This window comes from Panicum virgatum, chromosome 6N, assembly GCF_016808335.1.
Source record: "Panicum virgatum strain AP13 chromosome 6N, P.virgatum_v5, whole genome shotgun sequence".
NCBI classification, from domain to species: Eukaryota; Viridiplantae; Streptophyta; class Magnoliopsida; order Poales; family Poaceae; genus Panicum; species Panicum virgatum.
In genome coordinates this window covers 40410865-40433479 of record NC_053150.1, presented here as the reverse complement: position 1 = coordinate 40433479, position 22615 = coordinate 40410865, and the positions used below count along the sequence as shown (strand labels likewise).

Here is a 22615-nt window from a genome sequence, read left to right as displayed (position 1 = left end):
ATGTGAGCCTGAAAGTGATGCGCCTCGTTGTCGATCACGCTGTTAAAGAAAGTATATAGCTAAAACTACGATCACTCACCCATATTAAGTTGGATACTGAAACATTAGAAGAAATGTTTCACCATTGGGAACCAAAGCAATCCAGTTCTGTTTACTTGGCAAATGCACTCCAATTCAACTTGCTTTTGACGATCTTTTAAAGTAATCTTTGACCAAAATTATGTTTAATCAAACACCAAAAATACCTCAAACTGTTTTTATTACCAAACCAGAGCATGGTTCACCCTTCACCGCGATGCCAAAACACAGTTAGTGTTTGATTGAGCACGTACCACGGCAGGGCAGCTAGATGCAATTGCAGGCCGCTGCTTCCCGCAGCCGCTCTACCGGCGGTGCCCCACCGGCGCCCCCCATCTTGCGCTCCTTGGCCGCGGCGAAGACTCTGGCCGCCCACTCCGCGAAGTAGGCCTCGTCGTGCCCGATCTGCCGGCTCTTGTAGCAGCTGAGGATGTCCGGCGAGTCGGGGCACGGCTCGTCGTCGGGATCCCACCACGAGCCCTCGTGCCGCATCCCCGCCCGGTCCGCCATCCACCGGAACACGAACTGCCCGCCGCCGGCCCTCTGCCTCCACCCCAGCGGGTAGAACTCCATGACGCTGCTGTTCCGGTCCATGAACACCATGTTCGTCACCTGCGCCCCGTGCGGCGTGATCAGCACGTCCGTGGCGCTCAGCAGCCTCACCTACAAAGACGAAGAGAAAAGGGGGAAAAAATGGACACGGTAAGGCTAGATCAACCATCCATGCGATGCATCCACTGGTGGCTGGTGGGCGGCGAGCCGGCGACAGACCTGGTCACAGAACGTCAGGTTGTCCGTGTGCGCGGTGGTGACCGCGCACCCGGCCACGCGCGCGCACTCCTTCTCGAACACGCGCCTGACAGCCGACTCGTCCTTGAACGCCCGCGCGCCCCTCCGGAACAGGATGGTGACGCGAACGGCCGACGAGCCGGCGGCGCCACCGCGGCTGCCGTTCCCGGCTCTCGGCTGCACGTCCACGACGCCGCAGCGCGCCCTGGCCTTGCACCGCATGAGGTCGAACGCCCCGCGCAGCCGCTCCCTGCTCAGGCCTTGCATCTGCCTCCGGAACACCACCGCCTCCTCGAAGCACACGGGGCCGGCGCGATCCAGGAACGTCTCCACGACCATCTCGGCGCCCGTGGCCGCCTCGGCCAGCAGCGTCAGCCAGCCGCTCATCCGCGTCCTCGCCGCGCCGCGCTGGAACAGCGCCCACCTCGCCGGCGCCGCCCGGCACCCGCCCCGCGCGTGCCACGACACGAACGGGGCGAGCTCCGTGAGGCCGTGCCAGAGGTTGTTGTAGTCGTAGGGCGACTCGGACACGAACGCGAGCCCCGGCAGGAGCGCCGCGCCGCGGGGCAGCGCGTCGCGCCACGCGAGGGCGTAGGTGGCGTCGACGCCCGGCGGCGCGCGAACGCAGAGGACGCGCCCGGCGGACGCCGCGGAAGGGAGGACCAGGTGCCTGGCCTCGCCCTCCGGCTCGGCCGTGTCGTTGAGGGCGCTGACGAACCATGCCCCCGCCGCAGGCTCCCGCGGGTCCCTGAGCGGGTCGAAGGTGGCGAACGAGCGGAGGCGGCGGACGAGGTCGTCGACGGCGGCGGTCTCGCCGGCGCACCGGGAGGCGGGGGAGAAGAGGCCGAGGGTTCGGAGGTGGAGGCAGAGGAAGGCGGCTAGCATGACGGGGCCGAGGACGAGGCAGAGCGCGGTCTTGAGACGACGACGACGACGGTGTAGCAGGTTCATCGTGGCGCCGTTCTTCTTGGCCATGGCTCCTCGGCGAGCTGCTCGATCGCTTGTCGTTTCTGCACGATCGACGATGGTGCTGGATCGAGCTCGTGCACGCATGCATGGATATGAAGGGGAATTGAGGATCGCACGTTGACCTATCAGCTGTGTAGCTACCTTGATACCACATGGACACATGGTGCTTCTTTTCGGCACACTGACGCAACCATATCCATGGTGCCTCCAGCCGCAAAAAAATGGCGACAACTTGGCCATCACATCTGTTTAATTATTGGTCAATGTGTAGAATGCAGATGGTACTTACAAATTTAAATATAAATTACTCGAGAGCCAGACCGGGTCATCCGTGGTGTGGAGTAGAAACATAGAAAAGCTGCATTACATATGTGGGATCAGGAATAATGGACGCACATTCCGGTTAAAAAATAAGACCGCCAGTTAAGCACACATTTCAAACTCAAAACCAACTTAGTTTATGTTGTGTCAGTCTAAATTACTCTACTCAACTATAGCCAAATTTCGAATAACCCCCTAAACTATAGTTCGATTCATTCGAATAACCCCCTAAACTATAGTTTTTGGTTCATTTTACCCCAAACTATACATTTTGGTTCAAATGACCCCTTGATACAATTGTCTATTTCCTTTCTCCATGCATTGGTGGAGTTTAAGTTGAAATGATAGTACACATCATAACGCATGTTAGAAAAAATAAATGATAACTTTTTATTATTATTTTGATAGGTTTGGATGTTAATAATAAGTTAATCATTGGAGTTCAAAATTATATGAAAAATAACATGAAAAAATTATAACAAATATTTTAAATATGTCTTGTGATGTCCACTACTACCTTAAAAATTTTGTAATTAAAAATTCAACTTGTGTATTGAGAAACAAAAAAGATAAATTGTATTATGGGGTAAAATGGATTAAATGGCATAGTTTAGGGGTCAATTGAACCAAGTTATAGTTTACAAGGTTATTCAAACATTAGCTATACTTTAAGGGGGTAAATTAATTTTTTCCAAAATTAAATTACCATGGACGACAAGATTAATCAAGATTACCCAGGCTAGCTTCATACAGGTACAGCTCCAGGCGACAAAGTTCAGGTACCTAATACTTCAGATGAGTCACTACCGTCAAGGAGGTTGTTATGGTGCTCTGTTGTATTGTCAACTCTGGACTTAATCTTCTTTTTAATATAATTAGTGGCTCTCATGGCTCGTTCACTTAAAATGGATAGAGATATAGAATTCTTTAAAGGTTTCCGAACTAAAGTGCCGCGTGCAAAAGCAAACGAGTGAAGAACACTCTATGCGACTCTATGCAGCACTGGCTCTGTTTGGATACTCTAACTAAGTTGGAAGTTAGAGTTAGTATCCAACTCATGACTAACTATAAACTAACTCTAACCAAAGAGATGTTTGGATGGAAGGGTTAGATAGACAATAAAGACACTTTTTCAATCATTTGAAAGGGGAGAGAGAGGGAGGGAAGGTGGGCCCATCCTAATCTAATCCCAATAAACACCACTTGGAGTGGATAGTATTTTGGGTGGATTAGATGTATATAACCCCAATCTAACCCTCCTGTTTGGATACTTCTAAAAAATCAAATTTAACTCTAACTCTGTTATGCAAACAGAGCCACTGAAACACTCTGCTGTCAGTATTTCAAATTCAACCAGCCTCCGTGTAACTGAACCCTGCTTGCAGGCCAGGAGAGTCGCGATTCTCGAGGGAGGAGCTGTGTCAACTATTTGTCTTCCAAGTGACGCGAAACGAAGGTACCTAGAACTGTATAGTTAGAACATGTGCAGCGGCCCTAGATCCGCCGGACTCTTGTGAGCAATGTATGACGTCTGTAGGGCCAAAATTCGTCTTAAGGCCCTGTTTAGTTTTCAAAAAATTCTACAGTACATGTCACATCGAATTTTTGGACACATACATTGAGTATTAAATGCAGTTGAAAAAAATAACTAACTGAGTTCAACTGGAAATGATGAGATGAATCTTTTAAGCCTAATTAGTCTATACCATAATTAGACATTAATTACTAAATAACAACCAAAGTGTTATAATATTCAAATCCAAAAATTTTAATGAACTAAACACAGCCTATGTTTGGAATGCTGCGGTTTGATTCTGCAGTTGCTGGTTTTTTCTGGACGAAATCGTCAATGGCTCGCTCAGCTTGAATCTCCATGCCTGATTCGATCACGAGACGCTGTGTTCCTACTTCACGCCATGGATTTCCGGTTCACCTTCGTTCGCTAGCACAACTCATCAACTTGTTTCCCATTTTTTGCGGCACGAGGCACCGTCAAAGCGTCACGAAACAGAAAAGAAACATCCAGCTGAATGAAGAAGCTATGCGTAGAACAAGACAGCAATCTTGGGCAACGGTTGCTAGCCCAGTCGGCTAAGGCTTCCGGATGGCACCCCTCAGGTCGAGGGTTGGAGCCCCGTCTGAGACGGATTTCTTGGCCTGGGGGTCAAAAAAAACTCTTCTCGCTGTGCTCCCGAGGTCTTTGGGCTGGTTGGTCCGACACTCGGTCCGTGTACTCCGACCTAGCCGTGCGGTGCCACCTGGGGGCTGGTCCGACGCTAGGGGGCTGTGGTCCGGCTCGGTGAGACGGTGCCGCCAAGCCCAAGACCGGAAAGAGCCGGGGTTCGGGAGGTTTCTCAGCCGGGGTTAATCTATCCTCTTCTTAATAGAAATGCCGTGGGGGCAGTCTTTCCCCGCCCGATCCGAGTTTTTTTAGACAGCAATTTCATAGGTCAATTTTCCTCTGAAAAGAGATTACAGATCTGCTCTGAGATCAGGGCATGTTCATCCATGCGTGAGCATCAGCGTCAGTGTACAAACTCCTGCTCTGCTCCTAGGTTGAGCACATAGCATGATCGGCTTGGCTAGGAAGAGGAATTCCATTACTCTGCGACGGCGTCTGAGCACCGGGGTCCGCCTGCTCCCGCTCCTCGTGTTCGCCGTCTTGTGCTACCTCCAGTTCCGGACCCTCAGCCGCTTCTCCCCCACCGTCCCGCCGTGCGACGACAGCATCCGGCGCGCCGCCGTGGACGACCTCGTCGGCCGCCTCCGCGCGTCGGTCACCTTCCTCCCGCTCCGGGACAAGCGGAAGCGCGCGGGGGAGTGGTTCATCAGCGCCCTCAATGACAGCTCGGAGCCCGAGGGCGAGGCCAAGAACCTGGTCCTGCCGTCCGCGGCGTCCTCCGGCCGCGTCCTCTGCGTGCACGCGCCTCCGCGGTCCGACGCCGCCTACGCGCTCGCGTGGCGCGACGCGCTGCCCCGCGGCGCGGCGCTCCGGCCCGGGCTGGCGTTCGTCTCCGAGATGTCCTACGACTACCGGAACCTCTGGCACGGGCTCTCGGCGCTCGTGCCGTTCGCGTCGTGGCACGCCAGGAGCGGGTGCCGCGCCGCGCCGGCGCGCTGGGCGCTGTTCCTCCACGGCGCGGCGGTGAGGACGGGCACCAGCGGGTGGCTGGCGTCGCTGGCCGAGGCGGCGACGGGCGCGGAGATGGCCGTCGAGACGTTCCCCGACGCGGCCGACGGGCCGGCGTGGTTCCAGGAGGCGGTCGTGTTCCGGAGGCAGATGGAGGGCCTGAGCAGGGCGCGGCTGCTCGGGGCGTTCGACTTCATGCGGTGCAAGACCCGGGCGCGCTGCGGCGTCGCTGGCGCGCCGGGAGCCGGCCCTCCGCCGGCGCTGCGCGTCACGCTCCTGTTCCGCACCGGCGCGCGGGCGTTCAGTGACGAGGCGGCCGTGGCGCGCGTGTTCGAGGCGGAGTGCGCGCGCGTGGCCGGGTGCGCGGTCACCGCCGCGCGCTCGACCAACCTGACGTTCTGCGACCAGGTGCGGCTGCTGAGCGCCACGGACGTGCTGGTGTCGGTGCACAGGGCGCAGCTGACGAACCTGCTGTTCATGGACCGGAACAGCAGCGTCATGGAGTTCTACCCGCTGGGGTGGAGGCATTGGGCCGGCGGCGGGCAGTTCGTGTCCGGTGGATGGCGGACCGGGCCGGGATGCGGCACGAGGGCTCGTGGTGGGATCCCCACGGCGAGCCGTGCCCCGGCTCGCCCGACATCCTCAGCTGCTACAAGAGCCGGCAGATAGGGCACGACGAGGCCTACTTCGCGCGGTGGGCGGCCAGAGTCTTCGCCGTGGCCAAGGAGCGCAAGACGCGACGCGGCGGCGAGGCGATGGGAGAAGAGCGGCAACCGGGAGCGGCGGACTGCGGCTGCAGCTTGCTACGTGGCGTGTCGTGTGCTCAGCCTAACATTGTGCGCTGGCCGCGCGGTGTGTTGTGTCATGGAAGTCTCGTTTGGTAAGCGCGACCTGCATTCTACCTGCACGGCAACCATTTTGTCCTCCATCTCCTTGACGTCCTCCTTGAAGCTCCACACCTGGCCGATCCTCTCCCGGGCGATGCTGCTCGAGCTTACAGCTTGCCGGCGACACGATGCCCGATGGCTGCCGCGACCATCTCCGCGCCCCCGCTCATGGCTGGCCCTGTTTGCATAGGGCCTTGCTCTCGCGCACACCACCGGGAACTACTCGTGTTGGATTAGGACATCAACGCGCTCTGACGACAACTCAGCTCCGGCGGCAGCCCGTGCGCCCCTCCTTCGCGTGGCGCGCAGTGAGCGCAATCAACGCCCCGTCCGCCCCTCCCTCTAGTGGCGCGCAGGGAACGTCGCTGCCGGTCCGTGCCACCGAAGCAGATGCGGCAGGAGCGGTGACCCTATTCACCTCCAGTCCTCTGTATCTCGGCTCCTTAGTCTAGACGCAGCTCATGCGGTCGTTCACGACGATGCCGTCATCCTCATCCTTGTTGGCGAGGTCAACCAAGTCGGCTGCAGTCTGGTGGAGGAGCTGAGGACGTTCTTGGATCGCCGTCCACTAAGGACGCGTTTGGTTAGTTGTATACGGCTCAGCCTGGCCGGTAGGATGCAAGATGCAAGCGTTTGCTTGCCTAGACAGCTTGCTAAGCCTAGCTCTCCGCATGCAAATGGTCCTGATGAACCTGGCTCTCGCGAAAGGAAAATGAGATGCGTTTCCCGGCAGCCTGGTTTGCGTGGGACGCGCGGGCGTACGCGGAAGGTGAGAGCCCGTGCAAGATTCTGGTAAACCAAACAGTTGTTGCGTTATTTCTGCATCTACAGATTCAAACAACCAAACAAAAGCGTCGAGCATGTATCCGGCCTGGCTGTTGGATGCGAGCCTGGCTGTTTGGTTTGTCAGCCAACCAGCTAGCAGTATTGTTCTCTTATAGTAAATCAACACCAGCCACCAGCTATCAGTCAGTCAGCAGTATTGTTATCTCATAACAAATCAGCACCAGCCACCAATCACAACTAAGCGAACACAGTAGACGTCATCCTCGCCGTCACTAGGAGGGGATCCGTGAAGTCGCCATCGCCAGCAATGCAACGACGGCTGTCAGAACGCACAGGGGCGCTGGTGCCCTCCATCGGCTGGTTCCCCCGGCCCGCAACCTCGAGTGGAGGGACGGTTGGCCTTGTAGAAATATGTAATGTATAGGAGTAGGACTCTAGTATCCTAACTAGACTCCTATGTTTCCTACCGTACCTGATACGGTCTTGTACTCATACCTGTCACTATATAATGAAGTACCCGGCGCCCCTTGAGGGTCAAGCCGTTCCATTGTATCTTACATGGTAACAGAGCCTCTTCTCCACAAGAGCATCTAGTTGCAAATCGTGAGTTTTTTTTCTCGTCGCCGATCTAGATGGCGTCGACGAGCACAGGGGCTTCGTTTTTCTTCTCAATCCCGGTGTCAGAGAATTAGCTCTCTCGGGACAATTACCTGGTGTGGCGAGCCCAGGTCTTGCCGGCTATCCGTGGCGCACGGCTGGTCGGAATTCTTGATGGATCTATCTTGCAACCTTCATCAACCATTAAGACCCAGAAAGCTGACCAAACCATCGAAGAGGTGGACAACCCGGCGTATAATCGCTGGATCAAACAGGATCATCATCTTCTTTCCTATCTTCTCTCTTCAATGACCAAAGAAATATTGGTTCAAGTTTCCTCCTATGAGCATGCTGCTGAAGTATGGAGCGTTGTTACAGATATGTTTGCTTCTCAATCGAAGTCTAGAATCTTGCAGATCCGCTCCCAGCTATCTAGAGAGAAGAAAGGAGATTCTTCTGTAGCTGCCTATTACTCCAAGATGAAGAGTCTTGCTGATGAACTTGCTGCTGTTGGAAGAAAGCTTGATGATGATGACATCATCGAATATATTCTCAATGGTCTCAATGCGGATTATAATCCGTTTGTCTCTTCAATGGTTTCTAAGGAAAACCTCACGCTTAGTTATATGTATGCCCAATTTCTTGCATATGAAGCTCGCCTACGTCAACAAGCCTCTGATGAATTCAGATCATACTCTTCTGCTAATGCTCTCGCACGTGGACGTGGTCGCGGATATTCCCGAGGATGTGGCCGAGGTACTGCCGATCGAGGTCGTGGTGCTGTGTCTGGTGGACGTTCTAATGAGCAATCTGTTCCTCAGGACTATGATACTAATGATGATGATAGCCCTGTCTGTCAGCTTTGTGAGCGCATTGGGCACACGGTACATGATTGCTGGTACCGTTTCAACAAAAAAATTTGTCCCACCTCGAGATGGTGGCACACGGCCCTTCAAGACTGGACAGCAGAAGTCAGCCTCCTCTGCTGTCCCCTCCTATGGTGTTGATACTAACTGGTATTTTGATTCTGGATCTACTGATCATATTACGAATGACTTAGATCGCATCACGTCGCGAGAGCGCTATGGAGGCGATGAACAGATCCATGCGGCTAATGGCAAAGGTATGAGCATATGTCATGTTGGTACATCTAGTTTTCATACTCCTCATCGTGATTTTTCTTTCAACAAGGTGCTTCACGTTCCAGATTCTACAAAAAATCTTATTTCTGTTCATCAATTCACTACTGATAATGATGTTTACCTTGAATTACACCCCTCTTTTTTCTATGTTAAGGACCTGGACACGAAGAAAACTCTTCTTCACGGTAGATCTCGCGATGGCCTCTACCCTCTACCGCACAAGCTCCAACCTTACCATGTCGTGAAGCCTTCTACTTCTCGGTGGCATCATCGTTTAGGCCACCCATCTCCTGCTATTGTTAGTCGAGTCCTTAGGGAATATAAACTCTCTTTTGTTAAAGATTCCAGTACATCTATTTGTGATGCTTGTCAAAAGGCAAAGAGTCATCAATTGCCTTATCCCCAGTCGGATAGTGTTCTTCTTTTCCCTTCAAACTTGTGTTTTCAGATGTTTGGGGACCAGCCCCCTCGTCTGTTGGTCATTATCAATATTATGTCAGTTTTATTGATGATTTTAGTAAATACACATGGATCTATCTTCTTAAAAATCGATTTGATGTTTTTCAAGTCTTTCTTAATTTTCAACAGCTTGTTGAGCGTTCTCTCAACACAAAAATTATCACTATGCAAACCGACTAGGGTGGTGAATATCAAAAGCTTAACTTGTTTTTCCAAAAGATTGGCATCACGCACCATGTTTCATGTCCTCATGCTCATCAACAAAATGGTTCTGCTGAGGGCAAGCATCGTCATATTGTAGAGGTTGGTCTCTCCCTTTTAGCCCAAGCTTATATGCCTCTCAAATTCTGGGATGAGGCTTTTCTCACTGCAACATACCTTATTAACCGGATCCCTAGCCGAGTCCTCAATTTTTCCACTCCTTTGACTTGTTTATTTGATGAGACCCCCTCTTATTCCTCTCTTCGTGTCTTTGGCTGTGCATGTTGGCCTAATCTCCGACCATACAATAAACATAAACTTGAGTTTCGTTCCAAGCAATGTGCCTTTCTTGGCTATAGTGATATGCATAAAGGGTACAAGTGCTTGGATATTGCTACTGGTCGGGTGTATATTTCTCGCGATGTCGTGTTTGATGAAACTATTTCCCCTTTTTCCACTCTTAATCCTAATGCGGGCAAACGTCTTCGTCATGAGCTTCTTCTTTTTCCTAAGAATTTTCATGATGAGGATATGAATTCTGGTGCCTCTAACATGCCTGATGCTTCACCCGAGTCTTGTGAGCTACCTTCTGTTGATACAGGTGCGAACAATGGTGTGAATCCGGCTGGTATGCCCTCTATGGTGTTCTTTCCATTATCGGCAAGTTCTGGCGAGTCTTCTTGCAGTTTCCAGCTTCCATCCGAGTCAGGCACGACTTCTGGTGTTAATACAAGCTCAGAACCTAGCATTACTCCTCTGCATGATATGGCGCTGGCATCCTCTCCTACGAATCCAGGTTCCTCCAGCCCGGAGCTGCCACCTGCCCCGACATCCTCAAATTTATCACTGTCGGATTCTATTCCCCAAGGATCTCCTGTGGCCGCTCCCTCTGCCAGTTCTCCTCCGCCCGGATCTGTTGCACAGACTCTGCCGGTTGATGTTGTACGGCGGCGTTTACCCCCTCCGCCTCCAGGGCCTCCGCGTCCTGTGAATGGTCCTATCCGATCGTCACTTGGCCGTCCCAGGACGCGTCTTCAAAATGATATTCGCATGCCTAAGCGATTTACTCACGGGACAATTCATTATGGGCTCTCGAGTATGCTTCACGAGCCATCTTCATTGCAGGATGCTCTTTCTTCTGACCATTGGAAAGCTGCAATGCATTCTAAATATGATGCATTACTTCATAATCAAACGTGTCATTTGGTTCCTCCGCAGCCCTCTCATAATGTGATTGACTGTAAGTGGGTTTATAAAGTCAAACAAAAGTCAGATGGTACTGTGGACCGCTATAAAGCTCGTCTTGTTGCTAAAGGTTTCAAGCAAAGGTATGGTCTGGACTATGAAGATACTTTTAGTCCGGTTGTCAAGGCTGCTACGATTCGTCTTGTTTTGTCTCTTGCTGTTTCAAAACAATGGAGTATCCGTCAACTAGATGTTCAGAACGCGTTTTTACATGGTGTTCTGGAGGAGGATGTTTATATGAAGCAACCCCCTGGGTTTGTAGATCCAACGCTTCCTCATTATGTGTGCAAGCTTGATAAATCTCTTTATGGCCTTAAACAAGCACCGCGGGTGTGGTTCGCGCGGTTAAGTGCTAAACTTCATGATCTTGGTTTTCATGGCTCGAAAGCTGACACGTCCCTGTTTTATTTCCGGCAAGGGGGTGTCACTATTTACTTCTTGGTATATGTTGATGATATCATTGTTGTCAGCTCCAGTACTTTGGCTATGGACAAGCTTTTGGTTCAGCTTCGTGATGCCTTTGCTCTTAAAGATCTTGGCCCACTTCATTATTTTTTAGGCATTGAAGTCACAGGTTGTTCTTCTGGTGGTCTGTTGCTTCGTCAAAATAAATATGCCAAAGAACTCATTCACAAGGCCGGACTTAAACATTGCAAGCCTGCCTCTACACCAATGGCTACAATAGAAAAGTTGACTCGTCATGTTGGTGATCCCCTTGATTCAGTTGCTGCTGCTAAATATCGTAGCATTGTTGGTGGTCTTCAGTACTTGACACTTACACGTCCGGACATTGCTTTTGCTGTTAATAAAGTGTGTCAATACTTACACTGTCCAACTACTACTCATATGACTGCTGTTAAGAGGATCCTTCGGTATACTAGTGGATCTCTTGATTTTGGGCTTAAGTTTGTTCGGTCCACTTCATTATTGGTTACTGCTTTTTCTGATGCTGATTGGGCAGGCTGTTCCGATGATCGCAAATCCACAGGAGGGTTTGCTGTTTTTCTTGGAGAAATTCTTATTTCATGGCATGCTAAGAAACAAGCAACTGTTTCTCGTTCTAGCATGGAGGCTGAATATAAAGCTCTGGCTAATGCTACTGCAGAGGTCATTTGGGTTCAGTCTCTCCTTGATGAACTTGGAGTGTATCAATCCAAAGTTCCCATCTTGTGGTGTGATAATATTGGTGCCACATATTTGTCGGCTAATCCGGTCTTTCATGCAAGAACCAAGCATATTGAGGTGGATTATCATTTTGTTCGAGAAAGAGTTGCTCAAAAGAAGCTGGATATTCGTATTATCTCCTCTCAAGATCAAGTTGCTGATGGCTTTACTAAGCCTCAGACAGAGCGCCGGTTACATGAGTTTTGTAACAATCTCAATGTTACTAGTGGCTAAGTTAGCTAGTACGTTGAGATTGAGGGGGGATGTAGAAATACATAACGTATAGGAGTAGGACTCTAGTATCCTAACTGGACTCCTATGTTTCCTACCGTACCTGATACGGTCTTGTACTCATACCTATCACTATATAATGAAGTACTCGGCGCCCCTTGAGGGTCAAGCCGTTCCATTGTATCTTACAGGCCTCATCAAGATCCACTTACTGTTAAGACTAACAGGTCATCTAGATAGTAGATCAGTGGGTTAAACTTTCACTAGAGTACACAAGAAGGATCTTGTACATAATCTATAGAGAGAGAGAGAGAGGAAAAGGTAGACCGCAGACTATCTGCAAAGGACTTAGAGGAGCCGACCTCGGAATTGCTGGCCATGACAGAGTCGTGGATGTGCCTCGGGGATGACGGCTCGGAGGTCAAGACGTGAGACGGAGGGCAGCAGTGTACGGCCGAGGGCAAGATCCAGAGGGTGTGGTGGCTTCCTGTTACTGGCAGTGCTCCCTCGGATTGGATTAGGCTACGTCTATAGGTGGATTGTGGTGGCGTCTATAAACCTCGTACAACGCGTCTCAGCCCCATCTTTCCTTATAGCATTGTGCAACGGAGAGTCGGAGACCCACTAACCATGGACTGGTTGAGCGCCCTCGATCAGAGCGTAGATCTGAGATTGGCCCAGCCGTTGGGCTGGACCTAAGATCAATTCTAACACATAGTCCTCCCGGACCTCCACTACCGGCGGCCACGTCAAAATCCAAGTTTGTGCTCCCTACTGCAGCTATTCCTGAATAACTGGAAAGGATGGCCTTCACAAGGCCTGCCCAGGCCCAGCTTATAGGGGGTGGGGCAGGCAGGGCGACGGCCCGAGGCCCATGGAATAGGGGGGGCCCAAGATCAAATATGTAGTAGTTACTAGGTACTAGTAATACCTGGCCCAAAGCCCAACTCAGAGAATAGACTGCAAGCACACACTGTAGCTAGGCCCGCACGCAAAAGACTTTTGGTCTTCCGTTCCGCCGCCCGCGATCGCGACTCATGAGTTCATCGGCCGGCTGCCGGGCGCCGGAGTCCGCGCGCTCGCCTGACACGGTGACGCCAGCCCGCCGACCGACGCGACAGCACGCTGCGCGCAGCACGCCCAGGCGCACGCCCTGACGCCCACCGCCCACGTGACTGCACCTCAGGGAGTCGGGGTTCAGGGTCTGCCGGCCGCTGGTTTGGGTTGCGTCTTGCGTGTTCCTGCCTGGCTGCCTGCACTAGGCACTAGCGCTCCACGCCCCCACTGCAATGACCCCGTTTGGTTTGCAGCGTGCTAGTGAATAGTGACAGTTTGACCGCTAATTACGGTGTCAAATAAAGTCAGTTTACAAAAACAACTTCAGAACCCCCGCGCTAGTGACCTGAAGAGTCTATACATCGATTAATTATCGTCATTAGATTTGTCGCGAAAAGTTACACCCATCCCTGAAAAGGTTTTGCAAATAGACTTCATTTGATTTTTCATGCGGAGACTAGAAGAGGTGCGCTAGAATCCTAGCGCGCCTAACCAAACAAGGCCAATCTCTTCCTCTACTAGTCTACCAGGTAATGCCGTAACCTGTAATGTATATTGATTATTTGATTAATGAGCCATAAGTTTTATTGGGGTTCTCAATTTCTAATTCAATGTATTTATTAAATATGTTAGATGTTGCCTCCGAAGCACTTGTCGGGTGCTCAGAAAAGAAACAAAAGAAAACGAGAAGAGCAGTTGATTGAATCACAGAAAGGTGCTCTACATAAAAATTTTCAAGCTACGAGTAATGCTGAAGTCACTCAAGATCAGAGGCAAGAATTTGTTGCAGAAGTTGATCCCAACGAAGGTGCTACAGAGGAGAAAAATTTAGATGATGAAGCTAATGCCAATGAGCATACTCAGGCTCCGGAAGGTGAAACTTTACAACCGTCAAATGATACTGAAACAACAAATATTGATGAACAAGACGATTCACTTTTGAGTATCTTTGATCCTAGAACATGGGGAAATCTTAACAATAGAAATAGAGATATCTTAATTGAGAAAGGACCTGTGAGAGAAATGGACCTAGAATTCCCTTGTGATCCACTTGGCAGGCATTTTTCTTATGTTTACTACTCCAAAAAATTATCTAATGGTGAGTTTGTTGACAGAAAGTGGTTGGTTTATTCTAAACATGTGGACAAATTTTATTGTTTTTGCTGTAAGTTGTTCAAATCAGATCAGAACAAGTCTTTATTAACATCTGATGGATTAAAGGATTGGAAGCATCTCAGTGAGAAATTGAGAACACATGAGAACAGTAAGGAGCATATGACAAACATGAGTACATAGCATGAGCTTCGTCATATATTACGGACAAATCAAACACTTGATGATGAGATGCAACGGGAGATTGCAAATGAAAAGGAGCGTTGGAGGAAGGTTTTGGTAAGAATAGTTGCTGCTATCAAGTTTCTTGCCAAAAATAATTTGGCCTTCCGTGGATCAAATGAGAAGATCTGTCAAACTAATAATGGTAATTTTCTTGGCACCATTGAAATGATGGCTGAATTTGATCCTGTGATACAAGAACACATTAGGCGCATTCAAAATAATGAACTTTATCATCATTATCTTGGCCACAATATTCAGAATGAGTTAATATCTCTTCTTGCTGAAGCTGCAAAAACCAAATATTAAGAGTTGTCAAGGATGCAAAGTATTTCTCTGTCATCTTGGATTGTACCCCAGATGTGAGCCATCAAGAGCAAATAATTTTAATTGTGCGTTGTGTCAATATGTCAACTAAAATTCCAAGAGTGGAGGAGTTCTTTCTAGAATTCTTAAAGGTTGATGATACATCTGGAGAGGGACTATTTACTGTATTGTTGGATGCATTAGCCAAAAATCATTTGAATGTAGTTGATGTGAGAGGTCAAGGCTATGATAATGGTTCCAATATGAAGGGACACAACAAAGGTGTTCAGAAGCGTTTACTGGAAATTAACCCCAAAGCATTATATATGCCATGTGCATGTCATAGTCTGAACCTCACTCTTTCTGATATGGCAAAATCCTGCAGACAAGCTCTTTCATTCTTTGGAATTATACAGCGGATATATGTATTGTTTGCACGTTCTACCAAAAGGTGAAAGATATTGCTTGACAATGTTCCAAAGCTCACTGTCAAACCCTTATCTAATACTCGTTGGGAGAGTCGAATAAAGAGTATGCAATTTATTAGGTATCAAACTCCACAAATAAGGAAAGCTCTGAAGGAATTGGAGAAGTCTACAACTGATGTTCGTGACCCAGCAGCAGTAAGTGATGCTCAATCTTTGTTTAGTGCACTTGGGAATTTTGAAGTCATTGTTGGTATGATTATTTGGCATGATATTTTATTTTCTGTAAATACGGTGAGCAAAAAGTTGCAATCTAAGATTGTGTGGCTAGATGCTACTCTCAAACAAATTGAAGGCCTCATATCATATTTTCAGAAGTACAGAAATGAAGGCTTTGATTCTAGTATTGAGATTGCCAAAACTATTGCATCTGATATGGATATAGAGCCAAAATTTCCTACAAAGCGTCAAGGAAAAAGGAAGAAGCAATTTGATGAAATAAATGATCAAGATGAAGAACTACAACGATCATCTCTGGAATCCTTCAAAGTTGAGTACTTTCTAGTCATTGTTGATGCTGCAATTATTTCGTTGACTAGTCGATTTGAGCAGCTGAAAACATTTGAAAAGGTGTTTGGTTTCTTATTCAACTCAGAAAATCTGAAGCCCTTAGATGATAACGATCTACAAAAGTGTTGCACTATTTTTACAGATGCATTTACTCATGATAACTAATCTAATGTTGATCTAGATGATTTTTCTCTGAGTTGAAAGTACTACAGCTCACTTTGCCAGATAAGTTGATGTCAGCGACATAGATTCTTCAATTTGTCACAGATGTAGATTGCTATCCAAATGTCTCTATTGCTTATCGGATCCTCTTAACTATACATGTTACTGTAGCCTCAGCTAAAAGGAGTTTCTCCAAATTGAAGATACTGAGAAATTGTTTGAGGTCAACAATGCTACAGGACAGATTTAATGGCTTGGCTATGTGCTCCATTGAGGCGGAGATCATGGACAGTATTAATCTTGATGTTGTCCTTAATGATTTTGCATCAAGAAATGCTCGTAGATATTTCTTTAAGAAGAACGGAAGGCTTATTATACATGGAATTATTGGAGTTTGGTTCTTATTGAGGTAATCATAATTCACATAATCATTATAATAGTTTCATGTTTCTACCATTTTAGTTTGTAATATTGATATTATTCTTCATGAATTACATATATTGTTAGAATTTCTATACTCCTTTTAATTACTGTCTCAAATGAAAAACAGTTGGTCTAAAGGGCCCATAATGTCTGGCTCGCCCCGGGGCCCTTGAAAACTATGAGCCGGCCCTGGGCCTGCCTGCTCTGCTCCCTGACGGATATCCAGCAGAGGAACTCTCACTATTGGAAAACTGGCCATAGACACCGGTTGGTGAAGGGCTAAGGTACCGGTTTTTGAACCGGTACCCGGAAACCGAGACCAATAGTCATGGTCATCCCTGACGGATATCCAGCAGAGGAACTCTCACTATTGGAAAACTGGCCATAGACACCGGTTGGTGAAGGGCTAAGGTACCGGTTTTTGAACCGGTACCCGGAAACCGAGACCAATAGTCATGGTCATGAGCACCGGGTAGAAAAAGTGGGAGGAACTCTCACTATTGGAAAACTGGCCATAGACACCGGTTGGTGAAGGGCTAAGGTACCGGTTTTTAAACCGGTACCCGGAAACCGAGACCAATAGTCATGGTCATGAGCACCGGGTAGAAAAAGTGGTTGGGGGTGGCCGGGTGGGATTCGAACTCAGGATCTCTCGTCTTCACGTGTACCTTTCTTACCATCTCACCTACACATCACTTTTGATGGAAAGATATATATTTTCCTTTTGAAGTAACTCATGGATGAGCCTAAGGTACCGGTTGGTAACACCAACCGGTGCCTTAAGAGCTTTAGGTTACCAACCGGTACCTAAGACTCATCCATAGGCACCGGTTGGTGGTACCACCCGGTAATAATGTAAAAATTAACACCCGGTAACTATGGAGAGCCAACCGGTACCTAAGGCTCATCTATTGGTCCCATCCATTTCTAGCATAGGTACCGGTTCATCTTTATACTGGTACTTTTGGGGTGGACCTTTGGCGTGTTTTCTACTAGTGTCTGCGCACGCGGTCCAAGGCCCGCCACAGTGCCGGATGTGCGTCGCCGGTGAGGCGGTGGCGTTGCCGTTGTCGCCGTGCCGCCGCAAGGCCACTTGCGTGCATGCGTGCACCACACTGTCGCCACGAGCACAACGGCATCCCTGGACGAGCATGCAAGCAGCGAAGAAGCGTCGCCACGAGCACAATGGCATCGATGGACGTGCATGCAAGCAGGGAAGAAGCGTCTCCGCTCCTCGATCACACCGCCGATCGAACCTGGCAAGAGAGCAAAAAATCGTGTACGGTGTGCAACGATTAGAGAACCGGTGGTGGAGCATGCCGCCGTGCACTGAGTCGAAGGAGGCTCTATCTTCCGTGCAACGCATCAATGGATGAACATCGAGCAAGCACGTAGAAGTAGGTAGGGCTCGTGCTCCGCACGGCGAAGAAGCAGGCCACGCACACCAGGGCGCGGGACCCGGACGGCGTCGTCGTCGCCGCACAGGCTGCGTCCTCGCACGCACCGCCGGTCAGTTGAGCGTGGCGCGACCAGAAAAACGTGCACCCCTAACACGGATGATGGTACGATCAATGCACGGCCGGTGAACCGATCGAGCGATCCACCTTTTGGTGCGCCGCCGCCTCTGCTCATGCGGCCCGAGTGGCGGAGACACCCTATCGGCGGGGTGGGGTGGCCGCCCCAGCTACCGGCGAGCTCACCCAAAGACCCCTGGTATTTTTACAGCGACCCCTACCCAGTTGCCTTTCTCCGTCTCCCGTCTACCCCTCCATGGCTGCCCTGGAGGCTGGAGCTAAAACTCAGAGGAAGCAAGCTGTCGCAGGGCTCACAGCTGGGCCTGATTTTTAGCTAGAACCCACACATGCCAAAGACCAAAGCCCAATACTCCTTTCACCTGAGCACTGGGAGCCAGCACCCACAGCTAGTGCCTAGCGGAGCAACCAGCACCCACAGCCAGCGGAGGAGTGGAGCAGCCCTAGCGGCGGTGGCGGCGGGCGTGCGGCAAGCCGATGAGGGACAGCATGGCCGCGTGGGCGCCGCAGGTCGCAGCGCAGGTGCTGCCCTGCTGGGCCGCTGTCCACTCAGACGCTGAATCCTCATGGAGGGAGAGGAGGATCAATTGCAAGGCCTAGCTGGGGCTGGGCATGGCTATGGCACGGCGCCGACGCCGGCGTAGGCAAGAGCATCATCCGAATAATTTAGGCACATCAACTCTTATACTTGGCATATATTGCTGTCAATATTGGGAAATCATCTGAACAATTTAGGCTAAATCTCGATGCTAAACAGGCTATATAATTTGGATTTGAAAGCTATTTAGTTCATTGTTGTTAATTTTGTTTCCCATGTTACTTTGATCCCTGTAATTTCATTTACCTCTGTGTGTGGATATCAAATGTATGCATAGTTGTAAGAACTAAAAATTTATTCTTCAAATTTAAGGTAACATTCTAAAACTTAGCTTGTAATTTGAAAAATTGCAATGTGTGAATGCGCTAATGTGGTGTGAATATTGTGTGTTTCTACATTTGATTTAGTGTCTTGCTAAAAGCCGCCCCACCTATAATATTTTTCTGGCTCCGCCACTGACCCTCCTGAATCAAACTGAATCTTTGGTGCGATGCATGGACGAGCTCTGCTGACGTGCATTGCACGGAACCAGCCGCTTCCCCTCTTGGCCGCCCAAGCACACCCGAAAATGAAATGAAATCAGAAGTAAGATGCCCCCCACCCCCCTCTCGAAATCCCAACTCTGAAATTTCAAACCCCCACACCTCCCCCACCGCCCCGAGCCCCCGAGCACCAGCACCAGGCAGTGAGAGCCAGAGGTCGCAACGTCGCCAATGGCGGCCACTCACATCGTCGAATCTCTATGCCAGGCGCTCCAAAAGGCCATCACCGCGCCCACCGCCCACCGCACGGTCATTGTCTCCTTCGTCCACCTCTCCCACTCGACCGCCCTCCTCGCCTTCCTGCACTTCCAGGCCAGCCCCGGCCGCGACCTCTAGAGCCTCCGGAATGCCGGCTGCCTCGACGAGCTGGCCTTCCTAGACGCCCTCCTCCGGGCCATCGCCATCGACGTCCTCCCCGCCCTCATCTCCGACCGGACCTCTGCACCGACCCTCGTCGTACTCTCCCGCGATGCCCGGTACATCAAGTCTTCGGCGAGTGTCGTCGGCAACAACTTCGTGCACAATGCCAACTGCATTTGCAACCACTTCACCGCACACGCCGACACCGCCAGCCAACATCCCCTGCGACTCCCCGCCCCGGAGCTGCTCTGCCGCAGCAAGGAGCTACTCCGTCGCCTGCACACCATTTGCTCGTAGCAAGTCACCATCTTTCGCTCCGACCCCGTCTCCGACTCGGACTCCGATTCTGACCCAGCAACGTGGTCATGACGTTCAAATGCCTCCACCTGACTTTGCTTTGCCTCGCACTTCAGAAGGTCGTCGACGCCCCTGCCATCGAGCTCCGCGTCACCATCGACGTCCCCCGCGCCTCCACTCCTCTGGCCTTCTCGGCATGGTACGCTTCTACGCTACCACGTGTAGCTGGAATGTTCGCAACCTCGGCCAGAGCACTACCATCACCGACCTCGACGCCTGCTTCGAGGTCATCGGCCTCGGCCTCCTCACCACGCTCAATAGTAACCCCACCTGTTGGCCCGCGCTCGCACTTCTGTTCGACTATGCCAGCCACATCAGGAAGAGCGTCGGAGTTGTGGGCGGCGACTTCATCAAATATGCCACTGGTATGTGTGACAGCCTGATCGCCCACATCATCACCGGCCGACACTTCCCTCTACTAGTCCCTCCCCTCGAGATGGTGATGAAGACACAGAAGTTCCGCCAGGATCTCGCCATGTTCAGGTCCAGCTACCTCTCCATCAACTCTGGGTCCGACATGTATACCACCGCCACCTTCGGTTCATCCGACAATGTTGAGAAAGAGTGCAAGGCAAACTTCTAGAGTATTCTTCACAATTCAAGAATGAGATATTTTCTATGGAGGACTCTAGAATTAGTAATAAAAGAATTTAGAAAATGTTAGAATATTTAAAAATTCTCTTTTTACTTTTATAAATATCTTGTCCCCTTTGGCCTATAAATATATACCACCTCCCTTGCCATGGCATCTATCCATGAGCATGGTACACAAGAAGTGGTAATGCTAGGAGAGAAGGGTGAGTGCTAGGCTAGCTACTAAAGAAGAGGTCGTTGTATGTTGTTGTGTAGTATTGTGTTGAAATAAAATTTTGTTTTATAAGTGCCAGTCTCCCAGTTAAGCCATATAAGTACTTAGTCTATAATTTGTGGTCCACTGAAGGTTGGCTACCACCCCGAATCACAAAAGGGTCTAGGCTTCATCTGTTGGTAGACTCTGACATCCGGAAGTGAAAAGATGCTGCTGCTGTCAAAAGGACCCAATACACTAAGTAACTAGAAATTAAAGAGGCTGACCGACTCTAAAGTGAGTTAGTGTGTCATAGGTGTAGATCCTCAGCTTAGTGGGTATCAGGGGCAACCCTAGTTTTCCAAAAGACACCTCCAGAACCGCCCCCGGCTCCGACATCTCTACCACCTCCTTCTCATGCACTGCCCCTGGATCCGACATCTCTATCACCTCCTTCTCATTCTCCTCCTAGGCAACAGTTCAAGATCCACCTGTCAGTTGATTTTCAGATGTACAGTCTTTGGCTGCGTTGGTTACGTGAGTGAGAATTTATGTCAAGGAATAAGGAACTATGTTATTTACGTGAGGGAGAATTTCATGTCAACGATTAAGGAGTTAGCTCAGATGTACAGTTCCGCCGCAGCAAGGAGCTACTCCGTCGCCTGCACACCATCCGCTCGCAGCAGGTCACCATCTCCCACTCCGACCCCGGCTCCGACTCGGACTCTGATTCTGACCCCAACACCGACGATAATGTGGTCATGGTGTTCGACGGCCTCCACATGACTTCGCTTTGCCTCGCACTTCAGGAGGTCGTCGGCGCCCCTGCCGCCGAGCTCCGCGTCACCAACGATGCCCCTAGTGCGTCCCACTCCTCCGGCCTTCTTGGCATGGTATGCTTCTAGGCTATCGCGTGTAGCTAGAATGTTCGCAACCTCGGCCGGATCAGCGCCATCACCAACCTCAATGCCAGTTTCGAGGTCATCAACCTCAGCCTTCCTCACATGCTCAACACTGACCCCCACCTACCGACCCGAGCTCGCGCTCCTCTTCGACTACGCCAGCCACATCAGGAAGAGGGTCGGAACCATGTGCGGCGACTTCATCAAGTACTCCACCTGTATGTGCAACAGCCTGATCACCCACGCCATCGCCAGCAAGCACGGCCCCCTGCTGGTCCCGACCCCCGAGATGATGGCGAGAATAGAGAAGCTCTGCCAGGATCTTGCCATGTTCAGGTGCCGCAACCTCTCGATCGACTCGGGGTCTGACACGGACACCGCCTCCACCTCCGGTTCGTCCGACACCTCCAGCAGCGCCCCCGGCAGGCTCCTCATATGTGATGTTTTCAAATCCACTCATTTTTTCTTTATCATGTTTTGGGTAACATTCAATTTTCTTATTTGTTGTAACCATCATTTTGTTGAAATCTGCAAGTGCCTATGATAAGTCCTCCATGGTACATTTTCAAGCTATTGCTTTTGCTCTGATTACAATTTTAGTTACTAAACTTATGTGACTCCTATCAAGATATGAAGATATGAATGTTAAAAACACAAAGAGGTCTATTCTGAACTCTAAGCCCTTCTGCACAAAAAGTTCTCCTATCAATATATGAAGATATGAATGTTAAAAACATAAAGAGGTCTATTCTGAACTCTGACCCTTTTGCACAGAAAGTTAATAACTGATTTCTATCAAGATAAGAATGTTAAAAACATAAAGAGGGTTGTTCTGAACTTCTGACCTTGGAACTATGCTCCTGCGTGTTTGAGGGAAAGTAAAATAGAGTGTGGACACGTTTAGGCTGTCCTGGTAACACTCAGCTGATAGATCTATCGGCGAGCATTACTCGTTCTTTGCATAGATGGTCGATCCTATTGTCATGATGAGACCTCACTGACGGCAAATTGTTGGGCACAAGCTCAAGAAACAACCTAAGTTACATCTCAAATTAAAATGGTTCCACATTTGCTCAACTGCAATAGCTTGATCAGGAAACACACCATGGTACATCTAAAGTTAAATTAAGATTATCATACATGATGCAAGTGATTATGAAAACTTATGGCATCTGCTACAAGGCTCCACAACAGTCAACTTAACTCTTATGGGAACTTTGTCCTTGATGTATGTTCTGATGGCCACAAGCGCTCTACGGGC

General features: G+C 49.9%; 1 protein-coding gene, 1 non-coding gene and 1 pseudogene across 2 annotated transcripts; 2 read left to right on the top strand and 1 right to left on the bottom strand.

Moving 5' to 3' along the window:
- Positions 1–229: 229 nt before the first annotated feature.
- On the bottom strand, positions 230–1963 carry LOC120679588. Its single transcript, XM_039961197.1, has 2 exons — positions 850–1963; positions 230–741 (listed from the first exon to the last, which is right to left on the bottom strand). Exons 1-2 carry the CDS (start codon positions 1918–1920, stop codon positions 346–348), a joined length of 1467 nt encoding a protein of 488 aa, XP_039817131.1. The 5' UTR covers positions 1921–1963; the 3' UTR covers positions 230–345.
- A 2763-nt stretch (positions 1964–4726) lies between these two features.
- On the top strand, positions 4727–6171 carry LOC120678160 (annotated as a pseudogene).
- A 1904-nt stretch (positions 6172–8075) lies between these two features.
- On the top strand, positions 8076–8212 carry LOC120680347. Its single transcript, XR_005677616.1, has one exon. It is a non-coding gene; the product is annotated as a small nucleolar RNA Z247 (small nucleolar RNA).
- The last annotated feature ends 14403 nt before the right edge of the window (positions 8213–22615 follow it).

Bases quoted from the DNA above. Each gene is read 5' to 3' on its own strand.
- LOC120679588 (XM_039961197.1), bottom strand. From the start codon at position 1,920: ATGCGTGCACGAGCTCGATCCAGCACCATCGTCGATCGTGCAGAAACG. The intron at 742-849 runs GTCTGTCGCCGG...TCGTCTTTGTAG, and splicing joins ACCTGACGTTCTGTGACCAG to GTGAGGCTGCTGAGCGCCAC.